The following is a 13,238-nucleotide window of genomic DNA, read 5'->3' as shown; positions in this document are numbered from 1 at the left end:
CTCTCAGTGAAATCTGTTCAGAGGAAAATGTATTAAACTAAATGCTATCATTTAAGAAGAGTCTCAAATCACTATACTAAGTGCATTAAGACTAGATAAAGAAAAGCAAATTAAACCCAAAGCTAGGAGAAGCAAGGAAATAAAAAAGATAAGAATAGAAATCAACGGAACTGAAATGAGAAAAATAGAGAAAATCAATTAAGCCAAATGCTGATTCATTAAAAGAATCAATAATATTAATAAATTCTTGGACCTCTAGACAAACTGATAAAGAAAAACAAACGAAAAAAGCTTATTACTAATAATAGGAATGAAAGTACCAACAACCATAGGAACTCCTCAGACTTCAAAAGGATAATAGAGACTAATACAAACAACATTATGCCCATAAATCTGACAAAGTAGATTAAATGGATCATATCCTTAGAAAGACAAAAACCGCTAAAACTCAAGAAGAAAGAAGTAACCTGGATAGTCCTATATCTGCTAATGAAATTGAACTTGTAGTTAAAATGAGATACCAGGCCCAGATGGTTTCACTGGTGAATTCTATCAAACATGTAGGAAGGAAATAATACCAATGCTATACAATCTCTTCTAGGAAACAGAAGAATAGGGAAGACTTTTCAACTAATTTTAAGAGGCCATCATTACTCTAATAATGAAACCAGAGAAGGACATTTCTAGGAAAGAAAATTGCAGGCCAATAACCCTCATAAACATAGACACAAATAAAAATCCTTTAACAATATTAGCAAACAGAATTTAGCAAAATATGAAAGGGGTAATAAAGCATAAGTAAGTGAGGTTTCTTCCAAGAATGCAAGGCTGGCCCCAACATTTCAAAATTATATCAGCTGCCATATTAGACTAAAGTGGGGAAAAAAAACCACCTTAAGCAATGGGAGACAATATTTGGAAACAACATATCGGATAAGGGTTTTGTATCCAGAATATACAGAGATTCTACAACTCAACAACAAAAAGACAAACAACCCAATTACAAAATGGGCAAAAGATATGAGCAGACACTTTTCAGAAGAGGAAATACAAGTGGCTAAAAGGCACATGAAAAGATGCTCAACTTCACTGGCTATTAGGGAAATGCAAATGAAAACCACAATGAGATCACACCCACTAGAATGGCCTTTATAAAAAAACAGGAAATGACACCTGCTGGAGAGGATGTGGAGAAAGAGGCACACTTATATTCACTGTTGTTGGGTATGTAGAACAGTGCAGCCACTCTGGAAGGCAGTTTGGTGGTTCCTCAGGAAGCTAAGTATAGAATTACCATATGATGCAGCAATCCTATTACTACTACATATTCAGAGGAACTGAAGGCAAGGACACAAATGGACATTTCCACACTGATATTTATAGTAGCATTATTCATGACTGCCAAGAGATGGAAACAGCCCAAATGTCCATCAACAGAGGAACGGTTAAGCAGATGGTGGTATATACATATGATGGAATGTTATGCAGCTGTAAGACAATAGTCATGAAGCATGAAACAACATGGAAGAGGCTTGAGGACATTATGCTGACTGAAATTAGCCAGAAACAAAAAAGACAAATACTGTCTGGTCACACTAATATGAACTAACGTTAATGAGTGAACTTTAAAGTTAAGAACATAGGTTATCAGGAGACAGAAAGAGGGTAGAGATTATACATTTGGTGCTAAAGGAATATAGAATGTGAAATAAGACTGATTGTAAAAATTAAGAAATGGATAGCACAATACTATTTGATGGTAACACAATAATATAGGTACACTGAATGAAGCTGAATGTGAGTATGTATGAGGGAGAAGGGCTGGGGCATGTATGACACCAGAAGGAAAGATATAAAGACTGAGATGGTATAATAGAACGGATAATGACAATGATTAAATGTACAAATATAAAAACATTGTTGCATGAGGGGGAACAAATTATTGTCAACATTGCAAGGTACTGAAAATGGGATGATATATAGGAAAAAGTACAATAAATGCAAGTTAGGGTCTACAGTTAACAGTAATATTGTGATATGCCTTCACTGAATGTAACAAAACTAAATATCAACAGGTGGGGGATATAGAGGAAGGGGTATGGATTCTTTGCAGAAAAAAAGGAAATGTCTTCATATACTTTATGGTGGTGAAGGTGTGGCTATTTACTTAGGTTGGATTGTATGATTGTGAATAAAACTGTTTAAAAATGAACTGAGAAAAACAAGTGCGAGTGAAAATGTGGAGAAAGATATACATATTCACTGTTGGTAGGGAAGCTCAGGGGGTGCAGCCCTTCCGGAGGGCAGTGTGGTAGTTACACAGGAGGCCAGGGGTGGGGCTGCTATATGATCCTACAATTCCGTTGCTAGGTATATACATGGAGGAACTGAGAGTGGGGGCAAGAATGGACATTTGCACAATGGTGTTTCTGGCAGTAGTGTTTGCAATTACAATGGATGGAGGCAGCTTACGGGTACAACGACAGAGGGATGGAAGAGGGAATGTATACATACAGCAGAGTATTGAGAGGATTCAAGAAGGAATGAAGTTGTGAAGCATGCAATTAGGTTAGTGAACCTTAAGTACAGTATGCTGAATGAAATGACAGAAACAAAAAGAAAAATATTATCATGCCTCACTCTGGCAGACCAATTATAATATACAAACTCAGAGAAGTGAAGTTGAGAGCATGGGTTATCAGATTGAGGTCTACTGTAAACAGTTCTAGACTGTAAGCTTTTACAGCAGTCACAAATGTTCAGGGTTTGCAACTGTTATTTCTAAATTCTGAGATATTAAGCTATCTGTGAATAATCTGATCGTTCCCTGAAATTTAGGGTATTTATGGGACAACCAAGACTCAGAGTTAGCATTACTCCATACAGCAACTGCTAAAAAAGTTGAAAAAATGATCAGACTTTGACTAGAGATATGAATGAAGTTGATCTGGATAGGACTAAGGCAAATCAGAACACAGGGTAAAGGATGATATGGTTCGTATTTTAAAACTTAAACTTCTGTGAGACCAAAGGAAGAAATGTTTATTTGGTGAAAAATTTATATTTAGGGTAGTACATTATCTAATTTAACTTGTATGGTCAGTTTATTTGAACACCATAATTACATGGACTCTTGAATAGGGCGTGAGATCCTGTTGGGTTGTACAGTTTAGTATGCTGTTCTGATCTATTCCAGACTAATTTCACCAGAGAATAAAACCATATTTGCAAAGTTCCTTTGGGGGACTGGGGAGAAAGGAGGAAATATTAAACTTCCCCCAACTGGGGAGTTCCTTATATTTTTGCAAGCAGTGGGGACAACCAATTTAATAAGCTGAGCCCTCAATCTTGGGGTTCACTCCTATGAAACTCATTTCTGCAAAGGAGAAGCAAAGCCTATTTATAATTAGCCCTAACAGTTACCCCCAGAGAACCTCTTTTGTTGCTCACATGTGGCCTCTCTCTCTAAGTCAACTTAGCAGGTGAACTCACTACCCTGCCCCTACATGGGACATGAGTCCCAGGGGTGTAAATCTCCCTGGCAATGTGGGACAGGACCCCAGGAATGAATTAGGACCCAGAATCATGGGATGAGAAAGCCTTTGTGGCCAAAACGGGGGAGAAAGAAATGAGACAAAATAAATGATGTAAAAAATTAAAATATTTACATCATTGTGAAACTGGCTAAGAGATTTCAGAGTTGAGAAGTTAACCTGGAGGTTACTCTTAGGCATTATAGATATCCCTTTTTAGTTTATAAGGCATTGGAGTGACTAGAGGAAAATACCTGAAACTGCTGAACTGTGTTCCAGTAGCCTTGATTCTCAAAGATGATTATTTAAATACATAGCTTTTGCAATGTGACCATGTGATTGTGAAAACCTTGTGTCTGATGCTGCTTTTATCCAGGGTATGGAGAGATGAGTAAAAAAAACAAGGATAAAAAAATAAGGATAAAAATTTATAAATAATTGAGGGGAACAAAAGTAAAAAAAAATTGATTAGATTGAAATACTGGTGGTCAATGAGAGGGAGGGGTAAGAGGTATGGGATGTCTGAGTTTTTTCTTTTTTCTTTTTTGTTTTTATTTCTTTCTCTGGAGTGATGCCAATATTCTAAAAATGATAATGGTGATGAATAAACAATGATGTGATAAAAGAAAAAGACATGAGACCTGAAGAGGTGCAAATCTAGTAAAGGTTTCTATATGCTACCTGATAAATTCCATTAATATAATAATTGGAATTTAAATACAATATCAATATTCATTATAATTCTGTCATCCTTTTGTAGGTAAGAAATCTTTGGACCATTAGGGTTTACACACATAGTACTTATAATTTTAAAAGCAGAAAATTAACTGGCTTTTACTCTATGAAATAACAGTATAATTACTTCATGCAACAATTAAATTTAAGAATAAAAAGGACAAATAAAGCAAAGGAAAAATAAGAATGCTAAAGATGAAGTCAAAGCATATTCAACTATAAATCAATGTAAATAACCTTCATTTACTATCATCTTCAATTCAAAAATGCCAGAGTCAGCAAGTCAACTCCATGGATTAAAACAGTGTTTTTCGTTCAGCATCTTTACAGACAACTTATTCTCTGCCTAATAATAATGAATATAACTCAATATTAAACTGATTAAGAAATAATTTCTTTATTCATAGATGAATTATAATGTTGTCACTTTTATTGACATCAACTGGTTGTTTATTTTTCCCAGCAGAAAATTCACCAAAAATTAAAATATTTGTATCATTGTGAAACTGTCAACATTTAGAAGAAAAATAACTGAACTATCAACAATATTTAGAAATAATTTATGCTCATATGATATATAATAGAAAATGAAGAATTGGGGCAAAAGGCCTTTATAAACATTAGGAAAGGAAAAAACTAAAAGTAAAATGAAACTGTTCTTCATAATCACAGTAAAATGATAAAATCTTTCTAGCTGCGGGGGGAAAAAAAACATTCATTGAATACAGTTCAATCTGTATAAAGAAAATTAAACCTTCCAAGAATAACAATTTTCTCTGTCAATAAAGCTTAGTTTTTCAGCCACAAAGGACAAGTCAGTCTTGAGATAACAAGTTACTTAAAAATGATACAAATTCTTTGTAAAAGATAGAAAAAAAAATCACTTGAAAAGGTCCTCTTTCAAAAGTAAATAAGTAAAGACAAAGAGACACATGTACACAGTACACACACAATTAAAGCTGTTTGAAAATTTACAAAGCTCATTTTATCCCATAATATACATAGAAAACTAGAAAATTTATTAGCATATACTAGAATATATTGAAAATTGGATTTTTAAATAACTGAAAAAATACAATTACTCCACAGGGGTGGGATAGAGGACAGACCCAGTTATGTAACTTCTTTTACCTTCTTGTATAAAGCTTTGACACAGATTCATAGAACTCTATAGTGTTTTGTTTATGAGAGAACCCTGCATTTCTCTGTACATATATCAGTTCCACAATGACTTTGTATCTTTATGTAAAGCTAGAAAACAAAAGCGCACCCAATTTCTTATTGGTCCTACTGCTAGGGAACTGTTCTAGTTTGCTAGCTGCTGGAATGCAACACACCAGAGATGGATTGGCTTTTAATAAAAGGGGATTTATTTCATTAGTTCTTCAGAGGAAAGGCAGCTAACTTTCGACTGAGGTTCTTTCTTACATGGGAAGGCACAGTGTGATCTCTGCTGGCCTTCTCTCCAGGCCTCTGGGTTCCAACAGCTTTTCCCGGGGTGATATCTTTCTGCATTTACCAAAGGCCTGGGCTGAGCTGAGCTACGAGTGCTGAGATGAGTATGCTGAGCTGCTTGGTCTATGCTACGCTGAGTCTCTCATTTAAGCACCAGTCAATTAAATCAAACATCATTCACTGCAGCAGGCACGCCTCCTAGCCGACTGCAGATGAAATCAGCAACAGATGAGATTCACGTACCATTGGTTCATGTCCACAGCAACAGAGCTAGGCACCTGAACCTGTCCAAGCTGATATGAGAACCTAACTACCACAGGCACTAACAAGATTGAGGAACTGAAAAAGGTAGGTTTTACAAAGGGAATGTCAATGAATTAAAGAATTTGCAGGCACCAATTTATATTTTTTCATATTGTTTACCTGTGGGACAAAATGAATCTATCTATATATGTGGAAGTGGAGTGCAAGGAAAGGGCAGAGGAAGTGTGGAGGGTGAGGAGGGAATAACAATAAGGACAACTGCTGACTGCATCAGAAACAAAAGCAGGAAGTCAATTTCAACATTGAAGGTGCTGAAATTTTTGTAAAAGGGAGACACGAACAAGCTATCAAAGGAAATTGCTCAGACAGAAGGAAAATGATAGCAGATGAAGAAAAAAACCTAGATCTAACCAAAAGAATGAACAGCGATAAAGTAGTAAAACGTGATAAATATTACTTTTCATTCCTTATCTAAAATTTTTTTTAAATAATTTACTGATTAAAGAAAAATAACAATATATTATTGTAGAATTTAAAACTTAGGCTATATTAAACTGCACTATAATACTAGCACAAGGAGTAAAAAGGGAGAAAATGGAAATTTACCGTTGCAAGTTTTTCACACTATAACTAAATATAAGGTATTATACTATTGAAGGTAGATTATGATAAGTTAAAGGTGTATATTGTACACTCTAGGGCAATCACCGAAAAAAAAATAAAATGAGGAAATATATCTAATAAGCAAAAGGCCATATAAAATGGAATATTAAAAAAAAAATAGGGGGTGCAAGGATAATTCAGTGATAGAATTCTTGCGTGCCATGTGGGAGACCAGTTTGATTTCCAGTCCATGCACTTCTCAAAAAAAAAACAGAATATTAAACATATTCAATACAAGAGAAGTCAGAAAAAGGGGAAAAAGGACAAAGAACAGATCAGACAAAAAGAAAAATAGCAAAATGAAATATTTCAAATCAATCCTATTATTATTATATTATATAAATGAAACATATGCAGAAATTTTAAAAAGAGACATTTTTCAAACTAGTTTAAAAAAAAAAACACATGCAAAAAAAAGCAAGAACAAATTATATGCTATATGCCTGAGGTGTGAATGGACCCAATTGTCCATCAATAGGTAAATTTACAAACAAATTTGCTATAACTATACTATGGAATACTGCTTAGCAATAAAAATGATTAAACTACTGATGGAGTTAACAACATGGGTTAATCTCAGAATATTTCCCCATATTGAGAAATATGGTAATATGCTGAGAAAAAGAAGCAAGATGGACATATAAAGAAAGGTTGGACAATTTCATTTTTTAAAATTAATTGACCATTCGTAATTGATGTCCAGTGACAGAAATCAGATCTATAGTTTCCCTAGGAAGGGAGTGGAACTGAACAAGGGAAGCAAAATGAATTTTTTTGGACTCTAGAAATATTTTACTTCTGAAATAGGGTGATATTTAAACAGGTGTCTATCTTTGAGAAACATCATTGAACAATATTCTTAAAGTGGGAGAATTCACCATATTTTAGATAAATCATAATAAAATTCAGAAACATAATTAAATTATAAATCAATCAAAACAAGATATTCAGAAATCCTTCAAAATTAAGAGCAATGTAAAAAGTGTCACTTGACTTTTTAAGACCAGTTAAAAATATTTTAATTTGTAAGTTAAAAATATAAAAATACTATTAACAGCAATGTAAAGAAATATAATGTTCCATGGAGAAAAGGATATAAACACATACATAGTTAAAATAATTACCTATTGAAGCTGAACGCATTTGTCTCATATGAGTTTCTATGACAGAAGGATCCCGAGAGCTGTAACTTCCCAACTCAGGGTAAAAGCTGGAGCCAATGTCATCTGGGGGGTTGTGTTTTCCTTGTGGATAATTCTTGGCTATTCTAGGATCCCAATGCTCCAAGACTGGATGGTTCCAATGTATATATTTACCATCAAATTGTGGATTTCCATACCAACTGTAATAAAATACATGTAAATAATAATTGAGAGGTTGCAGTTCCTCCAGGTTAAGTTCAGACGCTTTGGAAGGTTTCATGGTGATTTCGACACGTTTTAAACTCTTGGTATGTGTTTCGCTGTTGACTCTGTCACTCTTTCGGGAATCAACTGTTTTCCCCAAGTGAATAGTTCGATGACGAAGGTCTGGAAGGAGGTCAAGTCCAAAAGGATCTCCAAACGTAGTTGTATTGGGTCTTAGAGCTTTTAAACCCATCATCAGAGAGATAATAAATAGAATAAAAAGTGACAAAATGATGCAAGTCCTTCTTCGAAACTTTGCCATAATGACATACTTTAAACTCCAAAAAAGTAAATGTTTAGCTGCAAAACATGGAAAAAAGACAATTAGTAGGTGTATTAACAATATTTTTCAATATATTCAAAATCCATAAAGTTCATTACATTGAAAAATTAAGAAAGTGCATTTGATGTTAATTATACCATCAAATATTGATGTCCACAAAAGAACACATATGTAACTAGACTAAATGAAAGTAATGATATGAAAATATGACCTTTATCTGCATGCCAGTTACATTAAGTCAGATAAACATTTTAGGAATTTTATTAAAGAAAACAAAATATATTTAACTTTCATCTTGGACACAGATTTTATGCATATTCAATATATAGAGAGAATAGTCTTCTATGCTATAGACTAAAATTTTCTAAATACAAGTATAAAATTAAAACAGCAATAGTTAATGGAAGGATATACGAAAAAGGATATATGAAAAAACTGATCATAAAATGGATTTTCCACAGTCACTTTTTAATTAAAATATTGATTAAAGAAGGGATAATCATACACTTAAAATGACATTAAAACAAAATAAAATCAGACAAAAAATAAAAGCAAATGACAGTAGAGGAAAAGAATTGTTACTAGTTAGACAATCTTAATTTTGAAAAATTTAATTACTTTGCAACTTTAAAATGTCTTATCAAGTAGAGGCTATAAACACTAACTTACAACTTCCATAATGGCACTGTGTCACATTTTTGTTTGATATAAGTACTTTTGTTTCTATAAGTGTGTGGTATATATGTGCATATAAATATATATATTTATGTATATATATTTGTCTTTTTTATACAAATTTCCCATTAGGAAAGTATTTGGAGAAAAGACATTGATTACATTTATAAAATGACTTTCTAAAAGATCCACAATTCTGCTGTTAATCTAATTAAGTATTTATGTAAAATTTAACCACAAAGCAAGTATACTTAAAGGAAACTGCTTGACTTTTGTGTTTACCATTCATTCCCTCAACTTTCTTTATAGTTTTTCTACTACATAACTGCCTAACCATAGTATTTTAATTTTGCCTGCTTCAAAATTATATTTAAATAGATAGTATATATGCATATGTATGCACATATATAATTTAATACACATATTTAACTTATATATAAATGTCTGTCTTGAATATTTATATATAATATGCATATTTAATTATATTATAATTAAACAAATATTAAAATACCCAAACTCTTGGAGGTAATACTGATTACTAAAGTTCTGACACTTTATTTTCTCATTACATCATGTCATTTCCTTCTTCCTTTCTCTAATAAAAGCCACGAAAATGGATTCTTACCAAAGGGATAGGTAGAAGGGTTTGGGAACTTGGTTTAATAACCATATTAATTTATCAGTATATGAAAATGCTTTCATATAAAATATTTTCCTTCCTAAACTTTGAAAGTTAGATTACCAAAATAATATTTTCTATTGTTCCTAGTGTAAGATACATCCACCCACTGAAGTTATTATATTTTAATAGTATTAAACATTTGCTAGTATGGATACACTATGACCACAACCAAAAAGCTGAACTCATTAAATTATGCTATGCCGTCAATTAATAATATTAAGATATAAGCTAAAAAGGCATAATTGACTTAAACCAGTTGAATCTTTATTACTCTCTAAAAAACAAACATACACATGCATATGCACACACGCGCGCGCACACACACACACATATTTTTTTGGTTGGGATATCCAAAAATTTCTAGAAAACAAAAAGCCCAAGTTTCAATTGGGCAACTGTATATATAGAAAACATTATGTTTGGTGCCACATGAAAAAGATAGAATAGTAAGAGACAGTTTTTATCCTACAGGTGTTTATAATCCATGAAGACGGGGAAGGCAAGTATACAAATAATTGTAACTCAAAGAAGTAAAGAGAAGTAGAATAGGAATGAAATACCATATAAACAAAGGAGTTGAAAAAAATAAAACTCTTAAGGACAAAGATTGTAAAGTATTACAAGACTCTTAAAGAATGAGTATAATGTGCACAGGTTGGCAAAAAAAATAAAGGATAAAAAAGAGAATGGCCAAAAATGGCAGAGGAAATAATACAGTATGCCCAAAGATAACAATGGATATGGAAAGATACATTTGTGAACAGCAAGTCTCTTTTGACTTGCCGCCAGAAAGCAATGAAGGTAAGAATAGGTAAGAGAAAGGTAAGAATAAAGCTGTAATGGCATGTTGGATGCATACTGTACCTAGGTGAAAGGACAGTTCTTATTCTGGTAGACATCAAGGGGCCACCAAAGACTTGTTAACAAAATAGTGACATGATCTTCTGCACAAACTGCTTTTATTGGATCTTTGCTCATTTTTTAGAACTGCATTTTTTCTTGAATACTTTTCACCTCTTTCTTCATCTCATTAAAAAAATAAATTCCTTCTCACCCTCTATTTCTCGTAAGACATTATCCATTGTGCTTATTCGCTTTTGTGTCCTTCTAGCCTTCATTTATAATTTATAAATTTTCATTTTTAATTATTTTCCAGAGTAATACCTCTTCATTTCTGAGTTATCATAATTTTTGTTACTCACCCATATATCATTTTCTTAATTTTTTACTTCCACTTGAAATATTAGGTCACAATTGTCATTTTGTGAACATGTCTTTCTGGCATGCTGTCAGTGTTCTGTCTATAATGACTTTGCATGAGGTTTGGCTGTGATCACTTTTTGTTGCTAAATTTTACATGAAGTAACCTTTCCTGAATTTCTAGAAGTGCATGTTGAATAATGATAGCTTTTCTATCTTCACAGTTCTAGAAACATTTCTGCTGTTTTTGTGAATGTTAATATGACCTCAAACTTTCTGAGATCAACTGCTCCCGACCCATGTTTTATTTGGAACTTTTATTTCCTTTATTTCTTTTGTTCCTACCTTGCGCAGCTGGGGAGCTATTTCCATAAATTACTCTTTGCTGTAGGGCTTTGTCTTGGAAAGGAGCTTCAGCTACTTAAGTTTTTTCAGGTTTCTTTGGTTCTAGCCTGCTCCAGCCCTTCAGATCTAAGACTTCAAGTCTCCCTTCCCCATTTCAACTACTATTCTCAAATTGGACTGACAACTCTTTCCTACCAATATCTATATTTGGAGGTATGCAAGCAGTTGTTTTGCTCTGCTTCTTCGAGCACCAAGGGAGATAGAATGCTAGTCATGCAGCTTTTAGTGTACTTTCTCCACCCACACAAATTTTGAGGTCTGTGGGGATAAAATGTAACTTCAGTTTTGTTGCAGACATTTGCTTTTGGTTTTATTCTTTTAATGCTATGTTTTTATGATAACTTCAGGAAGACTCTACCACTGCTGGTGCCATCATCCTTGAATTTCCTTTCTATTTATCTGAAACTGTAGTTAATATTATAAATTTGCCCAGAGCACATCTTTAGCAGTATCCCATTAGTTTTTGGTATGCTGTATTTTTATGACCACTTAGTTCAAAATATTTTTTTAATTTCCATTGTGAATTCTTCTTTGAACCAAAACTTATTTAGAAATGCATTATTTAATTTCAAATATTTGAGAGATTTTCTAATTTTTTTTTTATTATTGTTAGGCCTCAAAAAAAAAAGGAACTCTAAACAGAGGGACACCCCTCAGCACCCCTTAGCCCCCGCCAGCTTTCTTGACCGTACCAGCTCCAGATGGTGAATGAAGACACCATAGCTAACTAGAAATAAGGCCATAATATGTCTCTGCTGATAATACCCTCCCTTATCTGTACCTCACTCCACCTGACACCTGCAGCTGCACATCAAAGGAAAAGAATGTGCCAATACCCTAGCAATCTATCATACTTAAGTCAACAAGCCCCTTGCTAGTGCAGTCTTGTTGATGCTATTTTTTCTTTAAAAGAAAGCCCCCTGAAAGGGGGGGGTTATAGCCACTTTCCTAGATTCTGCACATCTCTGTGTCGGTGGCTCTCTTTGTTTCTTGCCACTTTCCCTCCCCTATTAAATCTGTTTCTGTGCTCTGACTCGCTGTTTCATGTGGAATCCTTAACAACTCTGTGCCTGACATTAATTTCTAATGTGAATCCACTGTAGTCAGAAACCATCCTCTGTATTTTAATCTTTTGAAACATCTTGATAATCCCTTAAAGGCTCAGCATAAGATCAATTTCGGTAAAAGGTCCACATAAACTTGAAAATAATTTATAGTCCGCAGCTAGTGGTTACTGAGTTTTACAAATATCTATCAGGCCAAATTTGATAACCATGTTGTTTAAATTTTTTATATCCTCACTGATATTTTATATTCTCACAGAGAAAGTATGTTTAAAATCTCCCACTATTATTATGACAAATTTATCAATTTTTACAGTATATAATTTGAATCTACGGTATGTGGAGACAAATTTAGGACTGATACAGCTTCCTGGAGTATTAAACTTTGCTTTATGATGAAATACTCCTTTTCTTCCCTCCGTGGAGGCCTTCTGCCTTAAATTCTAATCTTTCTAATATTAATATAGCTACAGCAGCTTTCATTTGACTCATGTTGGCATAGTATATCAGTTCCATCATTTTATGGCCACCCTTATCTTAAATAACATTTTTTTAAAACATAATGTTGTTTTATTATTGCTCTGGGTTTTCAATCCAATCTGATAGTCTTTGTTTTATTTGACATGCCTCTTATAGCTCTATTTTCTCATCTTTGTTTTTAATTATTCCATTCTTTTATATTTGCTTATTATACATTCTTTTAACTATTATTTTAGTTATCTTAGTGATTACAGCATTATTCTAGACTTGTTAAAAATCTATTATGAATTAGAAACTTTACTACTTCTCAGACAATGAAAATACACTTACAGACTTTAATTCATCTAACCTGCTTTGACTTTAGTGCTCCTATTTTTGCATATTTTATTTCAC

The 13,238-nt window shown here is 33.2% G+C and overlaps 1 protein-coding gene across 1 annotated transcript in view; it reads right to left on the bottom strand.

The window, feature by feature from the left end:
* The window catches only part of MANEA (mannosidase endo-alpha), a 39,179-nt gene that overhangs the window by 14,154 nt on the left and 11,787 nt on the right, over nt 1-13,238 (bottom strand). The window contains exon 2 of the mRNA XM_077162428.1: nt 7,775-8,356. Within this exon, the coding sequence (XP_077018543.1) occupies nt 7,775-8,318 (544 nt within the window). The 5' untranslated portion in view covers nt 8,319-8,356. The remainder of the gene's footprint in view (nt 1-7,774; nt 8,357-13,238) is intronic.

This window comes from Tamandua tetradactyla, chromosome 5, assembly GCF_023851605.1.
Source record: "Tamandua tetradactyla isolate mTamTet1 chromosome 5, mTamTet1.pri, whole genome shotgun sequence".
NCBI classification, from domain to species: domain Eukaryota; kingdom Metazoa; phylum Chordata; class Mammalia; order Pilosa; family Myrmecophagidae; genus Tamandua; species Tamandua tetradactyla.
This window is presented reverse-complemented; position numbering and strand designations above follow the sequence as displayed.